The 17279-nt window shown below is 43.7% G+C and overlaps 2 protein-coding genes across 2 annotated transcripts; both read left to right on the top strand.

Moving 5' to 3' along the window:
• Positions 1-9791: 9791 nt before the first annotated feature.
• On the top strand, positions 9792-10439 carry DFJ58DRAFT_849571 (uncharacterized protein; the record flags this gene model as incomplete). Its single annotated transcript, XM_041393720.1, has 4 exons — positions 9792-9881; positions 10022-10135; positions 10228-10280; positions 10325-10439. The coding sequence occupies 4 exons, from the start codon at positions 9792-9794 to the stop codon at positions 10437-10439; spliced, it is 372 nt and encodes a 123-aa protein (XP_041234886.1).
• Positions 10440-14151: 3712 nt separating this feature from the next.
• Positions 14152-16077, top strand: DFJ58DRAFT_672728 (uncharacterized protein; the record flags this gene model as incomplete). The annotated part of the gene is made up of 4 exons (XM_041383033.1): positions 14152-14401; positions 14967-15019; positions 15709-15761; positions 15810-16077. Coding segments are annotated over 4 exons (624 nt in total), but the record flags the coding sequence as incomplete, so codon positions are not given.
• Positions 16078-17279: the final 1202 nt, after the last annotated feature.

Raw genomic sequence — 17279 nt, 5'->3', positions numbered from 1 at the left:
AGATGTGATTTGAGTGAGATATGAGCAAAATATATACCGGGTGAATTTCAGCATTGGAAGTTTGATGCTTTCGATGTTTTTGATGTCGGGTCTTGATGCTTTCGGGCATTAACATGTAGATAGCCCTTGATCTCAGGGGTGTGGCAAAATTTAGATTGTCTGAAACAGATATAATTTGAGTGAGATATATGCAAAATACCACACACTGACTACCGAGTGCTGAGTGCCAAGTGCCAAGTGCCGAAAACCAAGTTCTGAGTGCCGAGTGCCGAGTGCTGAGTGCCGAGTGCCGAGTGCTGAGTCCCGAGTGCCGAGTGCCCCGATGCTTTCGGGCATTAACACCCAGATAGCCCTCGCTCTCAGGGGCCTGTCAGAATTTAGATAGTTCCGAGTGCCAAGTGCCGAGTTCCAAGTGCCGAGTTCCAAGTGCCGAGTTCCGAGTTCCGAGTGCCCCGATGCTTTCGGGTATTGACACCCAGATAGCCCTCGCTCTCAGGGACCTGTCAGAATGTAGATCATCTCAAACGGATGAGATTTGAGTGAGATATGAACAAAATACTATATACCGGGTGAATGTTGGCATCAGAAGTTCATGCTTTCGATGTTTTTCATGTCGGGTCTTGATGCTTTCGGGCATTAACATGTAGATAGCCCTTGATCTCAGGGGTGTGGCGGAATTCACATTGTCTCAAATGGATATAATTTGAGTGAGATATTTGCAAAATACTATGTATATACTGACTACCGAGTGCTGAGTGCCGAGTTCCGAGTGCCGAGTTCCGAGTGCCGAGTGCCCCGATGCTTTCGGGTATTAACACCCAGATAGCCCTCGCTCTCACGGACCCGTCAGAATTTAGATCATCTCAAACGGATATAATTTGAGTGAGATATTTGCAAAATACTATGTATATACTGACTACCGAGTGCTGAGTGCCGAGTTCCGAGTGCCGAGTTCCGAGTGCCGAGTGCCCCGATGCTTTCGGGTATTACCATCCAGATAGCCCTCGCTCTCAGGGACCCGTCAGAATTTAGATCATCTCAAACGGATGTGATTTGAGTGAGATATGAATAAAATACTACCACACACTGACTACCGAGTGCTAAGTACCAAGTGCCAAGTGCCAAGAACCGAGTTCCGAGTTCCGAGTTCCGAGTGCCGAGTGCCGAGTGACCCGATGCTTTCGGGTATTGACACCAGATAGCCCTCGCTCTCAGGGACCCGTCAGAATTTAGATCATCTCAAACGGATGTGATTTGAGTGAGATATGAATAAAATACTATATACTGGGTGAATTTCAGCATCAGAAGTTTGATGCTTTCGATGTTGTTGATGTCGGGTCTTGATGCTTTTGGGCATTAACATGTAGATAGCCCTTGATCTCAGGGGTGTGGCAGAATTCACATTGTCTCAAATGGATATAATTTGAGTGAGATATTTGCAAACATACTATGTATATACTGACTACCGAGTGCTGAGTGCCGAGTTCTGAGTGCCAAATGAATACCACACACTGACTACCGAGGGCTGAGTACCAAGTGCCGAGTGCTGAGTGCCGAGTTCCGAGTTCCGAGTTCCGAGTTCCGAGTGCCAAGTACCCCGATGCTTCGGGTATTAACACCCAGATAGCCCACGCTCTCGGGACCCGTCAGAATTTAGATCATCTCAAATGGATGTGATTTGAGTGAGATATGAATAAAATACTATATACTGGGTGAATTTTGGCATCAGAAGTTCGATGCTTCGATGTTTTTAATGTCGGCTCTTGATGCTTTCGGGCATTGAATGCAGATAGCCCTAGATCTCAGGGATTCAATCAGAAATTTAGATAGTCTGAAATAGATATGATTTGAGTGAGATATATGCACAATCCAAGATACAGGGTGAATGAGTCCCGAGTGTTGAGTGCCAAGTGCTGAGTTCTGAGTTCTGAGTTCCGAGTGCCGAGTGCCGAGTGCTGAGTGCCCTGATGCGTTCAGGCATTCATCACTGTCAGGAGGTGTTCCCTCCTCCACCTCAGTGCCTTCAGTGTTGCAATCAAGCTTTCTGCTGTGTGCTGAGTGCCGAGTGCCGAGTTCCGAGTTCCGAGTTCCGAGTTCCGAGTTCCGAGTTCGAGTGCCCTGATGCTTTCGGGTATTAACACCCAGATAGCCCTCGCTCTCAGGGACCCGTCAGAATTGAGATCATCTCAAACGGATGTGATTTGAGTGAGATATGAACAGAATACTATATGCCGGGTGAATGTTGGCATCAGAAGTTCGATGCTTTCGATGTTATTGATGTCGGGTCTTGATGCTTTCAGGCATGAACATGTAGATAGCCCTCAATCTCAGGGTGTGTGGCAGAATTCACATTGTCTCAAACAGATATAATTTGAGTGAGATATTTGCACCATACTATGTATATACTGACTACCGAGTGCTGAGTGCTGAGTTTTGAGTTCCGAGTTCCGAGTGCCAAGTGCCGAGTTCCGAGTGCCGAGTTCCGAGTGCCGAGTGCCCCGAGGCCTTCGGGTATTAACATCCAGATAGCCCACGCTCTCAGGGGCCCATCAGAATTTAGATCATCTTAAACGGATGTGATTTGAGTGAGATATGAGCAAAATACTATATACCAAGTGAATTTCACCATCAGAAGTTTGATGCTTTTGATGTTATTGATATCAAGCCTCGATGCCTTCAGGCATTGACATGCAGATAGCCCTAGATCTCACGGGTCTGGCAGAATTTAGCCCATCCCAAATGGATAAGAGTTGAGTGAGATATGAGCAAAATCCCATATACTGTGTGTATTTCAGCATTGTAAGGTCAATGCTTTCCATGTTTGCAATGTCTAGCCTCAATGCATTCAGGCATTCACAAGCAGATAGAACTTGATCTCAGGGGCCTGTCACAATTCAGATCGTCTCACACGGATAAGACTTGAGTGAGATATGAGCAAAATATTATATATCAGGTGATTTTGATGTCAGGCCTTGCACCAAGGGTAAGCACATAGCACAACAGGAATAAATCCTGTTGTCCTAGTATCCTTATATATTGCATATACTATCGAAGGGATGTTGGGGATCATATTTTGCCTCAAACAGACATGATTTGAGGGAGATATGAGCAAAATACAATTTATTGGGTGTGTCTGAGCTTCGCAGGTTCAATGTTTTTGTTGTCAGCCTTGTGTGGGAAAAATTCTAAAACATCAGGAGAAACATAAAAACACATCATCAGGGACTGCATCAGGTTTGCTATGATCACACCTATGTATAATATGATAGATTGGCTTCCAGTGTACTGTTCCAGTCCCTGAAACAGTATCTGTCAGTGGTATGTATCTCTAAATACAAAAAAACTCGAAATTCAAGGCAATCACTGTGCACTGGTGCAAGAAAGTTACAATCACAAGATATATACATCAGCAAAATATGATTTTGCCACACGGTTACCAGAAGGTCACAAGCTTTGACAGTGCTTACTAGACTAAGGATATGATTGTCTTAACTCAATAGTCTTAACTTGCTAGGCATAATATAAGCTTTCTTAATAACCATGACTGTCATATCTTCCATAATAATCCTAACCCTCACAGCTTATGTATTATGTAGTAATCAACAATCATATTAGACTATCAAGTGAAGACTATCGTGTAATGACTATCAAGTTAAGACTACTGTATTTTATTCTAAGTCTGTACAATAGACCTGTGATACTTGATGAGTGTCAGCCTGAACAGTATATTAAAGATCACACTATCATACTACACATAGGTATGACTATTGAAGACATGATGTAGTGCCTTATGATGTGTTTTTATGTGTCTCCTGATGTGTTGAGAATGTCCTACATTACCTCATATGTCCATGTGAGGCCATATGAATTCTGTGAACTCCTGACATTAAGGGCTATCCACATGTCAATGAACACAGTCATCTAGGCCTCACATTGAAATCATTGAAAGCATCAAACTCCTGATGCGAAAATATGATCCAAATTCTGAAGGACCCCTGAGAGTGAAGGCTATCTGCATATCAATGCCTGAAAGCATTGAGGCCCGACATCAAAATCATTGAAAGCATTGAACTTCCAATGCTGAAATTCACCTGATATATAGTATTTTGCTCCTATCTCACTCAAATCACATCTGTTTGAGATAATCAAAATTCTGATGGACCCCTGAGAGCAAGGGCTATCTGGGTGGTAATGCCCGAAAGCATCGGGACACTCAGCACTCGGAAAGCACTTGGCACTCGGCACACGGCACTTGGTACTCAGCACTTGGTAGTCAGTATATGGGATTTTGCATATATCTCACTCAAATTATATCTGTTTCAGACAATCTGAATTTTACCACACCCCTGAGATCGAGGGCTATCTACATGGTCAATCCCGAAAAGCATTGAGACCCGACATCAAAAACATCGAAAGCATCGAACTTCTGATGCCAAAATTCACCCGGTATATAGTATTTTGTTCATATCTCGCTCAAATCACATCCGTTTGAGATGATCTAAATTCTGACAGGCCCTTGAGAGTGAGGGTGATCTGGGTGTTAATACCCGAAAGCATCGGGGCACTCGGAACTCGGAACTCGGCACTCGGCACTTGGGACTCGGCACTCAGCACGGAAACTCAGAACTCAGAACTCGGCACTCAGCACTCGGTAGTCAGTATATACATAGTATTTTGCAAATATCTCACTCAAATTATATCTGTTTGAGACAATGTGAGTTCTGCCACACCCCTGAGATCAAGGGCTATCTACATATTAATGCTCGAAAGCATCAAGACCAGACATCAAAAAACATCGAAAGCATTGAACTTCTGATGCCAAAAATTCACCCGGTATATAGTATTTTATTCATATCTCACTCAAATCACATCCATTTGAGATGATCTAAATTCTGACGGGCCCCTGAGAGCGAGGGCTTTTAATACCCGAAAGCATCGGGTCACTCGGCACTCGGCACTCGGCACTCGGACTCGAACTCGGAACTTGGAACTCGGTTCTCTGCACTTGGCACTTGGTACTCAGCACTCGGTAGTCAGTGTGTGGTATTTTGCATATATCTCACTCAAATTATATCTGTTTCAGACAATCTAAATTTTGCCACACCCCTGAGATCGAGGGCTATCTACATGTTAATGCCCGAAAGCATCAAGACCCGACATGAAAAACATCGAAAGCATCAAACTTCCAATGCTGAAATTCACCCGGTATATAGTATTTTGCTCATATCTCACTCAAATCACATCTGTTTGAGATGATCTAAATTCTGACAGGCCCCTGAGGACGAGGGCTATCTGGGTGTTAATACCCGAAAGCATCGGGGCACTCGGAACTCGGAACTCGGCACTCGGCACTTGGACTCGGCACTCAGCACTTGGGACTCAGTAAATCACATCTGTTTGAGATGATCTAAATTCTGATGGGCCCCTGAGAGCATGGGCTATCTGGGTGTTAATGCCCGAAAGCATCAGGGCACTCTGCACTTGGCACTCAGCACTTGGTACTCAGCACTCAGTAGTCAATATATAGTATTTGCATATATCTCACTTGAAATTCACCCGGTATATAGAATTTTGTTCATATCTCACTCAAATCACATCTGTTTGAGATGATCTAAATTCTGATGGGCCCCTGAGTGTGAGGGCTATCTGGGTGTAATACCCGAAAGCATCGGGGCACTCGGCACTCTCGGCACTCGGCACTCAGAACTCAGTTCTTCGGCACTTGGCACTTGGCACTCAGCACTCGGTAGTCAGTGTGTGGGTATTTTGCATATATCTCACTCAAATTATATCCGTTTGAGACAATGTGAATTCTGCCACACCCCTGAGATCAAGGGCTATCTACATGTTAATGCCCGAAAGCATCAAGACCCGACATCAAAAACATCGAAAGCATCAAACTTCCAATGCTGAAATTCACCTGGTATATAGTATTTTATTCATATCTCACTCACATCACATCTGTTTGAGATGATCTAAATTCTGACAGGCCCCTGAGAGCGAGGGCTATCTGGGTGTTAATACCCGAAAGCATCGGGGCACTCGGAACTCGGAACTCGGCACTTGGCACTTGGTACTCAGCACTCGGTAGTCAGTGTGTGGTATTTTGCATATATCTCACTCAAATTATATCTGTTTCAGACAATCTAAATTTTGCCACACCCCTGAGATCGAGGGCTATCTACATGTTAATGCCCGAAAGCATCGAGACCCGACATCAATAACATCGAAAGCATTGAACTTCTGATGCCAACATTCACCCGGTATATAGTATTCTGTTCATATCTCACTCAAATCACATCCGTTTGAGATGATCTAAATTCTGACGGGCCCTTGAGAGTGACGGCTATCTGGGTGTCAATACCCGAAAGCATCGGGGCACTCGGAACTCGGAACTCGGCACTCAGCACACGGCAGAAAGCTTGATTGCAACACTGATGGCACTGAGGTGGATGAGGGAACACCTCCTGACAGTGATTGAATGCCTGAACGCATCGGGGCACTCAGCACTCGGCACTCAGCACTCGGCACTCGGAACTCAGAACTGAGCACTTGGCGCTCAACACTTGGGACTCATTCACCCTGTATCTTGGATTGTGCATATATCTCACTCAAATCATATCTATTTAAGACTATCTAAATTCTGATGAATCCCTGAGATCTAGGGCTATCTGCATGTCAATGCCTGAAAGCATCGAGAGCCGACATCAAAAACATCGAAAGCATCGAACTTCTGATGCCAAAATTCAACTGGTATATAGTATTTTGCTCATATCTCACTCAAATCACATCCGTTTGAGATGATCTAAATTCTGACAGGCACCTGAGAGCGTGGGCTATCTGGGTGTTAATACCCGAGAGCATCGGGGTACTTGGCACTCGGAACTCGGAACTCGGAACTCGGAACTCGGAACTCGGAACTCGGAACTCGGCACTCAGCACTCGGCACTTGGTACTCAGCCCTCGGTAGTCAGTGTGTGGTATTTTGCATATATCTCACTCAAATTATATCTGTTTCAGACAATCTAAATTTTGCCACACCCCTGAGATCGAGGGCTATCTACATGTTAATGCCCGAAAGCATCAAGACCCGACATCAAAAACATCGAAAGCATCAAACTTCCAATACTGAAATTCACCCTGGTATATAGTATTTTGCTCATATCTCAATGCGAGACAAAAGATTGGAAACAAAACTCAAAATTCGAAACTCGAAAGTACTGACTACCGAATACCAAGTACCGAGTACTGAATCTCGGGTCTCGGTACTCGGTATTCGGTACTCGACACGATGCTCGAAACTCATAAAACTGTTTCGAATCACCGAGTACTGACTACCGAGTACCGAGTACCGAGTACCGAATCTCGGGTCTCGGTACTCGGTATTTGGTACTCGACACGATGCTCAAAACTCGTAAAACTGTTTCGAATCACCAAGTACTGACTACCGAGTGCCGAGACCCGAGATTCGGTACTCGGGACTCGGTACTCGACACGATGCTCGAAACTCATAAAACTGTTTCGAATCACCGAGTACTGACTACTGAGTACCGAGTACCGAGTACCGAATCTCGGGTCTCGGTACTCGGTATTCGGTACTCGACACGATGCTCAAAACTCATAAAACTGTTTCGAATCACCGAGTACTGACTACCGAGTACTGAGTACCGAATCTCGGGTCTCGGCACTCGGTAGTCAGTACTCGGTGATTCGAAACAGTTGTACGAGTTTTGAGCATTGTGTCGAGTACCGAGACCCGAGATTCGGTACTCGGTACTTGGTGGTCAGTACTCGGTGATTTGAAACAGTTTTACGAGTTTCGAGCATCGTGTCGAGTACCGAATACCGAGTACCGAGACCCGAGATTCAGTACTCGGTACTTGGTATTCGGTAGTCAGTACTTTCGAGTTTCGAATTTTGAGTTTTGTTTCCAATCTTTTGTCTCGCATGCCGAGTGCCGAATTCCGGGTGTCGGGTGTCAATACTCGGTTCTCAGTACTCGGTACTCGGTGATTCGAGTCTCGAGACTTGTGACTCGTGATTTACAAATCGACATTTGAAACTTGTGATTTCTGAGAACAATGTGTATTATCTTATGTATTTCTGTACTCATTTCACCGACTACCGAGTGCCGAATCTCGGGTCTTGGGTCTCGGTATTTCAAGACAACAAAAATGTATATCATCTTAAATTTGAATTTTCTTAACTCGAGCCTCGAACTCGTAAAAATGTACAATACCTAGGCCTATCTGTCTATATGATATGTATCTGGGCCCACCCGTCTATCTAATACATAATTCACCCTCACCCTTGGCCCACCTGTCTATCTAATATTACCCGACGTCGGCCCACCCATCTATGTAGAATTCCCCACGTCGGCCCACCCTTCTATCTAATATGACCCCACGTCGGCCCACCCATCTATGTAATAAATAATTCCGCTCACCCTCGGCCCACCCGTCTATCTAATATTACCCAACGTCGGCCCACCCATCTATGTAGAATTCCCCACGTCGGCCCACCCGTCTATCTAATATGACCCCACGTCGGCCCACCCGTCTATGTAATAAATAATTCCCCTCACCCTCGGCCCACCCGTCTATCTGATATTACCCCACGTCGGCCACCACCCGTCTATCTAATATTACCCCACATCAGCCAACCCGTCTATGTAATAAATAATTCCCCTCACCCTCGGCCCACCCGTCTATCTGATATTACGCCACGTCGGCCCACCCGTCTATCTAATAAATATTTCACCGCTCCCTCGGCCCATCCGTCTACAAAATAATACTAATACGTCGGCCCACACGTCTATATAATACTATTTGCTATACATCTCTCCTCAGGTCTATAATATATGTCAATCCTACTCTACATATTACCCACATGGGCCCACCCATCTCCATAATAATATTTCTCCCGGCCCATCCGCTATCATCGATGATATATATAACATTAGCATAGATGGGCCCACCCGTCTCCATCGGAAATAATATGCCTCCCGGCCCACCCGTCAACATCGGGAATATACATAACATCGGCCCATAATCCGCTGGCCCGTATTACACGGGATATTATGTAGGTCGGGTGACCCGTATAATACGGGATTTGTCACTGAAGGGGCTCGATGAAACATGGCCCATGGCCACAGTGAAGAGTAGGAACAATCCTAGGATGCGGGAATATCATACTCCCACAGCAATGAAACAATAACCAACACAACCAACACAGAGAAACTTCAACAAAAGGCTCCTCCAGACTGCTAAGAATAATAATCTCAGGAATCAGCATACCTCATTTGGGTTCTAAGATGCAACAAAACAATAAATGGAACCTCACACACAACAGAAGCAATAATGAGCTGCTGGATAGCATCAATAAACAAAAGACTCCAAACTGACAGAATAACTGCAAGAAAAATCAACCACACACCAAAAACTTTGAAAAACTAATCAACACAACTTGGTCAGACATAATTACAACAAACGGGCCAACACCCAAAAACTGGGTCATTGCCCTCGAGATTTTAGTAGGTATCAAACCACCCAGGCCCTCTGTGACTGAGGTAACCAGGTAGTACTAGAGTCCCACACACCCCATGAAAACGGGAGTGTGTAAGTGCATTTCTCCTTGGACCTGGTGAGGCGATCTCAACCTGGCTGGGCTGATATGAGATATCTAAAAATGCTCAACCAGTATAAGTGAGTCTTGGCTCTGCCTAGCTGCTATACTCGCAGAATGCAAGAACATTCGATCCTAAAGGGGACTGCTACTGAACACAGAACCAGATGAAAGAAAGACCCTTGAAGTGCGATGGATGCGCAAAAGCGCAAGAAGAAAAGCGAAGTGAGCGCGAAGTGCCGAGAGAGCGCACTAAGGTAAGCCGTGAGCGTGGGAATGTGAGTGCCTAAGGCGCGCGTTGTGCGGAAAATACCAGGATAAGGAAACGAGGATGTGCAAAGCGAGTGCAGATGCAGAGCGAGTGTTATAATGAGTGCGGATAATAGGTCTAGTATAGGCGGATAACGATAACCATTGGAAACACAAAGTGTGCCCAAGTGGTGACTACTACTTTAAAGTAAAACCCAATAGGGAGGGAAGTACAGCAAAGGGGAGTAATAATGATGAAGTAGTAAGTCAGCAAACTTTATACTATGGAAATCGCATCGGAAGCGGAAGGGATAGGAGCAATAAGCGCTATGAATACGTAATGACATGTAATAGCGCTGCAATGCTTGTTACAAACCACGAGGCAAGGGATATGACGTACCAATGAGGTGGGTGGACATAGACAGACGTTCCTGGATGATAGGCGATGCAGGGCGCTTAAGCACGAGAAAGTGCACAAGGTGCACGTGTGGGAATGCTGCGCGTTGTGTGGGAAAGTACCCGCGCCTATGGCGCGTTTCGCGGGAAAGCTGCGCGTTATGTGGTAAAACGACTGGGGACATGATAGAAGTCAAATATAGCTGATGGTGTGAGTCGTGCATTGAAGGCCAATTGTCATGAGTTGTGAAAAGGTGCAAAATGTGCCCATATGTGCCTGCAGAAACGCGAGTCTCTACACTGGTGTTCCATGAACTCCACTATAGCGTGTACTTGTAGAACTAGACTTGTCAGTGGCTACAAATACATATTACTTGTCCAAAAAAAAAAGGATCTGGACTATGTGTGTTCAGTGCTATCTCACTTCATCGCTACCCAAGAATGAGTGATGCAATCAAGTAAAGATGAAATACAAACACTGCTTTCTTGTCTCGCAATTATTTCAGAAGATATAGCCAGCTACTCTGTGCCTCGTTTGGCAAGATATTTTAGTAATTTGTATGCAAAAGAGGTTTTTGTTGTCCTGCCAAAAATTCATTAGTCTGCTCTTCCACTTACACAATTAGTTCAAGCCTCAAGTATACTATGGTCGAGTAGGTTCAAGTGATTGTTTTTCTTGGTGGCTTCTTTGTCTTGGCTTGAAACTGTATAAATGACCTACATTGTTGTCTTGCAATATCTGTGAATCATATTTTGTCTTGGTGTCTTCTTCCAGAGTCAGGGATTGATGCTCGTGCCGCTACTAATCTTGTATAATATGCACATTAATTCAGCATGAAATGATTGCATGACTCTGCCAGCCTGCATCAGGAAAACTACATATTACTCAGACTCCAAACCATCAGTGGTGTGTAGAGTCTTGTGCTAGTGCCACATACCAAATACATACAACTATATTTTAAATCCCACATCTTGATTCAAACACCGCAACTTTTGGACTCTACACACCTAGCCGACTGGCACAAGTTGCTGTGGTGCAAGGTTTGACCATGATTGTAGTCTCCCATGTGTGTCGGCTCAATGCACAAAGCAGAAAATAAGATAAAGGCAAGCAGAAGATTCAAACACGGGTTGTAGGGCAAAAATCTAGCACTGACTTACCACAACACCATAGTCACTTTCTTTCCTTGCATGACAACAGATATATAACCTATTGGCAAGCCTGCTCACAAGCACAAGTACTTGGGGTGTGCCTGGCTCATATACACAAGTATCACAATAGCCAGATACACCCCCAAGGGTCAATTATTATTATTGCTCACACACCCAGTATACCATGCCATATAAATGTAATCACTGTGCAATGATTGAGTTGAATGTCTGGCTATTGTTAAAGCAGAATACTGAAAAGTACTTGTGTGTTTGAGCAGGCTTGCCAATAGGTTATATATCTGTTGTCATGCAAGGAAAGAAAGTGACTATGGTGTTGTGGTAAGTCATGCTAGATTTTTGCTCTACAACCCACATTTGAATCTTTTGCTTGCCTTTATCTTATTTTCCACTTTGTGTGTTGAGCTGACACAAATGGGAGACTACAAACACAGTCAAACCTCGTGCTACAGCAACTTGTGCCAGTTGGCTAGGTGTGTAGAGTCCAAAAGTTGTGATGTTTGAATCAAGGTGTGGGATTTGAAATATAGTTGTATGTATTTGGTATATGGCACTATGTAGCACAAGACTCTACACACTGCCGATGGTTTGGAGTGTGCATATTCCTTAATGAGGTCAAAGTTGCTGAAAATGTGAATAAAGTCCAATTTAAGTCCAGAATCAATAAGAACACTGTACTTGAAAAAATTAGATCCATTTTCTTATGTTTGAGCTTAAATTTGTCTCAATATGCTTTGCAAAACAAAGGTTGAGATTGTCCAAAATGTTAAGTGTGAAACAAGATGCAAATAAGGTCCTGCTCAGCAACTGAGTCCAGTTTGTTTTTCACTGGTTACATGCCAAAATCATGACCGATTGAACCAAGCTGGCATTCCCATCAAAACATCAATTTAACCTGACCAGCACATTGTCTTCTTAGATAGATGATCTATAGATGAACACCTATAAAAACAAATATCTCCATGGTCAGTGATTCAGACAAATACCAATGACTGATAACATGGTCATTTGTGGGTAGGCATTAGCATGAGTAGGGGTAACCCACACGGGTCATGGGTATGGGTGCCTTGCAGGTGCAGGTGCAGGTTGCAATGCTGGCTACTTGTGACCCATCCAGCAAGGTACAGTACCCATCACACCCAAAATGGTAGTCTTGACATGTCATATATATTAAAACTGTACAGCATCAAATTAACTTTACTTTGATCACTACACACACCCAGGGCTGTCCCTCGGAACTCTAATCTCTCATAGGGTGTTGAGAACCCCACCATAACTCCATCCACCACAATATAGCAAGTGTGTTACTAAACTGACTGGAAAGGCAGTGCAGGCTATTGCAGAGGGCAGCCGAAAGCTAAAATGGAAGGTTAGCACCAATAGCCAAGAGTCTTTGCAAGGCAAAAAAGCGAAAAATGCACCTTCAACATCAAATAAGGCACCTGAAGACTCAACTATAAAAGCCCCCATTCCTCACATTACCAGTCAGTGAGCCACTGTCCAAATGGAAGAAGAGGACAATACCTCTCTTACCAGTCAGTGAGCCACTGTCCAAATGGAAGAAGAGGACAATACCTCTCTTACCAATGCTATTGTTATCGATTCCAGTGATACATCAACTGATATGAGTACCAAGGCACCTGAATCAGGTGTGGAGGCATCAGATGATGAGCTCGGCAAGTCATTTATCCCTATATAATATAATTAAGTTAATCAGCCTTCATTTCTGACAGCACAGTGTGAAAGAGAAATAGCGACTAGGCTGTTAGAAAACTAGTGCTACTTATCCAAATAGGCGTGAGTGTAATATTCAACCCAAGAGGACTGCTATTGAAGCAACTCCCTACTAATAGCAAGGGAAGCGATAGTGCAAAGGGCTAAAAACCTATAGTGACATAAGACCAAGAACTAATGAGTAGCGCTATAGCAATCAGTGACAAGTGAGTTCCGACAGAGAAACGTGCATATAAGTGAGAAGCACTATGCAAGGTGTTTTTATGTGATAGCGCTATGCGAACGTCCGACAAGTGACAGCGAGAAGAAATCAAAGAGAGTGAGAGCGGAAATAAGATAAGACAGTGCAAGTGAAATGCCTGATAGCGACTAGATTATAGTGCAACTACCGATAGCGATCCCGACGTTGTGAAAGTCAAACTTATGAGGGATCCTTAGCGATGTGCACTTAAAGCAAGTTCAAGCGACACACGATCAGAGAGATTGGCAAGGGTGGAATCGATTGCACCAAGACTGAGATATAGCAACTAAGGAGACTCCGACACACCAGCAAAGGTCCAGCAAAGGGAAGTAAAGTGCTGTATGTGCGACGGGTCATTTTATCATACTGCATAAAAGTTCGGGAGTGCGTAGGCAAGAATAGTAGTGACACTGACGAGGGCACGATGTAGCAACAGGTAATAAAACATGCAGCACAGCAGAACATGAGGATACATGTAATAAGACCTGCGACTGATCAGTAGCGACATTTAAGGAATAATAATGCACCAGCGGAGGTAGGTGGACATAGGCAGGACATGGTAGGACGGAATACCTAGGTGTCAGACCGGGCAGCGCGCTATGGGAGAAAGGTGATTCCAAAGCGGATAGCTTGGGAATGATAGCGCTGGTGACTAGTGTCTTACTCTTTTTCCTCTAGGCAAGGCAAATTATGCCTATGACACTCATATGTGCCTAGCACTGGTATGATTGTCACAACGGCTACAAAAAGGATGGACTTCACTGGTATACACATTCTTCAAGCCAACACCCAGTATTGAATACACTGATGGGAGACGCTCACATGTATTCAAATGCCTAGGAAAGGGCTGTAAACAGCGCATTCAACGCTACCTTGACAAGGGAGACATGAAATCAACAAGTAACATGGTTGAGCATGTTAAGAGTTGTTGGGGCAAGACTGCATATGAAGCTGCACAGGAGGCTAAGACAACTGCATCAGCACGCTGTCTTACTTTTTAAGGGTCTTATGTATAACGCGTGTATAGTGACAACACAACTATACAGGATAAGACTTCTTGCCAGTCTTCAAGTACATGGTCTATGACTTTTCTAGTTTTTGTGGTAGATAATGTGTGAGTTCTTGGGAGGGTTTACTGACGTGTCCTCTTCTTGTTGTTCCCTGGTCAAATACTCGATAGATTCCCTAATGTTCTGATAGTAAGATCTGTTTCAATCTCGTAGGTCATGTCTCAACCTATGAAAGTCTGTCTCAACTTTGTCGTGTTCTCATGTCTCCCTTCCTGGAAAAGAGAGAGTCTGTCTTAAATACGTGAAGCCTAGTTAGAAAGCTGTTCTGGTGTTGTATACTCAACCCCTGTAAGGTAGTACACAACAAGTAATGAAGTCTGTCTTAAATATGTAAAGCCTAGTACGAAAGCTGTTCTGGTGTTGTATACTTAGCCCCTGAAAGGTAGCACACAACAAGTAGTTTATAAATAGATTGTTATATAAGCGACCCCTGTAAGGTAGTATACAACTAATTTCTGATAGAATGTTTATCTTACTTCAAGGCACTCATGGCCTGCACTTTAAGTCTTACGGACTCTCATGGTTTGAGAGAAGAGTGAAAAGTGGGAAGTTATTATTACTCAGTGTAGAATGGGCTCCTTTTATACCTTTTTGGGAGGCCATTTTACTAAGCATGACTCATCACAGCATTAGTAAGTCACTGGCTTACTAACCATGCCATTTGGCAGTGCTGGATCAGCTGCTTACAAAGTAGTTTACAAATAAAGTTCATAATATTACAAAGCATGATAAATCATGATGAAGCATGACCAATCATAACAAATCCTTACAAATCAGATTATTGCCTATCACATGACATGCTTACAAACACATCTGGTGGCTCACTAAAGGATTCTGTGGCTGAATGAGCCTGAAACAAATAGAAACAAATGGAAGCCACATGACAAATCATGCAGGATCCTTACAAATCAGAATATTGCCTATCACATGACATGCTTACTAACACATCTTGGTAGCTCACTGGTGGCTGAATAAACCACACAAAAGAAATGAAAAGACAAGGGGAAAGGTGAAAACTATCATACTGGAAATATAAATACAAGTAAATCTGTCAAAATGGAACCAATCATAATAATACAATGAGGTACACCTTAGTGTACTCTCTGTGGCTACTTCCTGTCTATCAATGTCATGGTATGAGTTCCATACCATGCATGACAACGCGACTCCATAGTGGCTAGTGTACTCACAACAGGCTTGATCACATCCTCCTTTGTTTGAAAGGGTAAAGGCAAAGTAATGTACTTGCATAGGCAACACACAAAATCCAAGACAAAGTGAGCCCATGAAATATGCATCATAAGTGTGACTCACAATATTTATAGGGCTGAGATTGTTCAATGGGTATCAGAAAGTCTTCACCCATTCAAAGTTGTTAATGATCAAGCTTTTAAGTCCTTAATGAAGACAGGATGGCCAGAGTACTATATACCTTCATCATTCACCGTGTTGCATGATGTTAAGCTCATTTTTGCAAACATCAGGAAACAGATTGCACAGATGTTGCAGAAGTATGACGGTGTGATGACAAGATATGGCTGGGCTGTAGGTAAAAGCACCAAATCAAAATATATGAGTCTCCTGCTCTCCTAGCTGCTACTCTTGCTAGCAAGAACGTTCGACCCTAAAGGATCTCTGACTAGGCTCAGGCTCAAAGAAAGAGAGCGGAGAAGGTACTCCAAGTCAAGGTAAGAAAACTATGTTCCAGGAGCTATCTGGTGAGCTGAGGGAGCTACAACTAGGAAAGCTACAACTAGGGGATACTACTAAATAACCCAAGTGAATGGGGAGCAACCAAAGAACTGGAAACAAGGGAAACTAGGTAATGACTGTAGAGTCCTAGGTAAAGGGAAGATGATTATGTAAGCAACAAAAGTGCGAACCTAATCTAAGGAAAGTGTCAATAAGAAATGCATAGTGAAACGTGCCTCTGCAAGGCTACAGAAAGTTTGAACACCACAATGGTGGCCTTAATTTCACCACTGATGCATGAACATCGCCAAACCATAAGGCATTTGTAGCTGCCTTGGTGCACTTGGAGCATGAAGGCCAGCCCATCGCAATGCTTCTTGACATTGTCAAGGTCGCAAAGGTACACATTTCAAGGTCACAAAGAGCAAGAACTAATTATACTGCCAGTCACATTCAGGTGTGAACCTCGCCGAAGCATTCACAAAGGTACTTAACGACTTTGGAATTTCAGATAAGGCAAGTTTCATCAACAACATCTAGCACGACTTACCAATTTTCATCAGATGCTGAGCATAACAGCAGACAATGCATTGAGCAATGCCACAATGATGATGGAACTTGCCAAGCTCATTGATCATTTTGGTGGAGAAGTGGCACGCACATGTTGCTTCTTGCATATCATCAATCTTGTGGCCAAAAGCTTAATTAAAGAGTTCAACATACAGATACAAAATAGTGTTGAGTCACTTGACAACACAGAACACGACCTCCAGGATCTTACAGGTGACACTGACATCAAGGACAAAGATATTATAGCAGAGAATGGTGATGGGGATCCAAACACTGACAATGCCGATGATACAGAGGGATGGATTAATGAAATAAATGAGTTGGATGATTTTGATTGCGATGCACTGCAGGAAACATCTGGCCTATCAAGTTGGTCCTTGTCAAGGTAAGCCAGAAGGACTCTACGCACCTGTTAGTTTACTGACTGCAAAAAACTCTGTAAACTGGCCTATGGAATTGTTCACTTAACTACACTCCTGCTGCCAGAATGGAAAGAAGTACTTACTGAACTCAATCTTACTGTCAGGATTATG

Source organism: Suillus subalutaceus (assembly GCF_016647625.1).
Source record: "Suillus subalutaceus strain FC151 chromosome Unknown DFJ58scaffold_510, whole genome shotgun sequence".
Classification (NCBI taxonomy): Eukaryota; Fungi; Basidiomycota; class Agaricomycetes; order Boletales; family Suillaceae; genus Suillus; species Suillus subalutaceus.
This window is presented reverse-complemented; position numbering and strand designations above follow the sequence as displayed.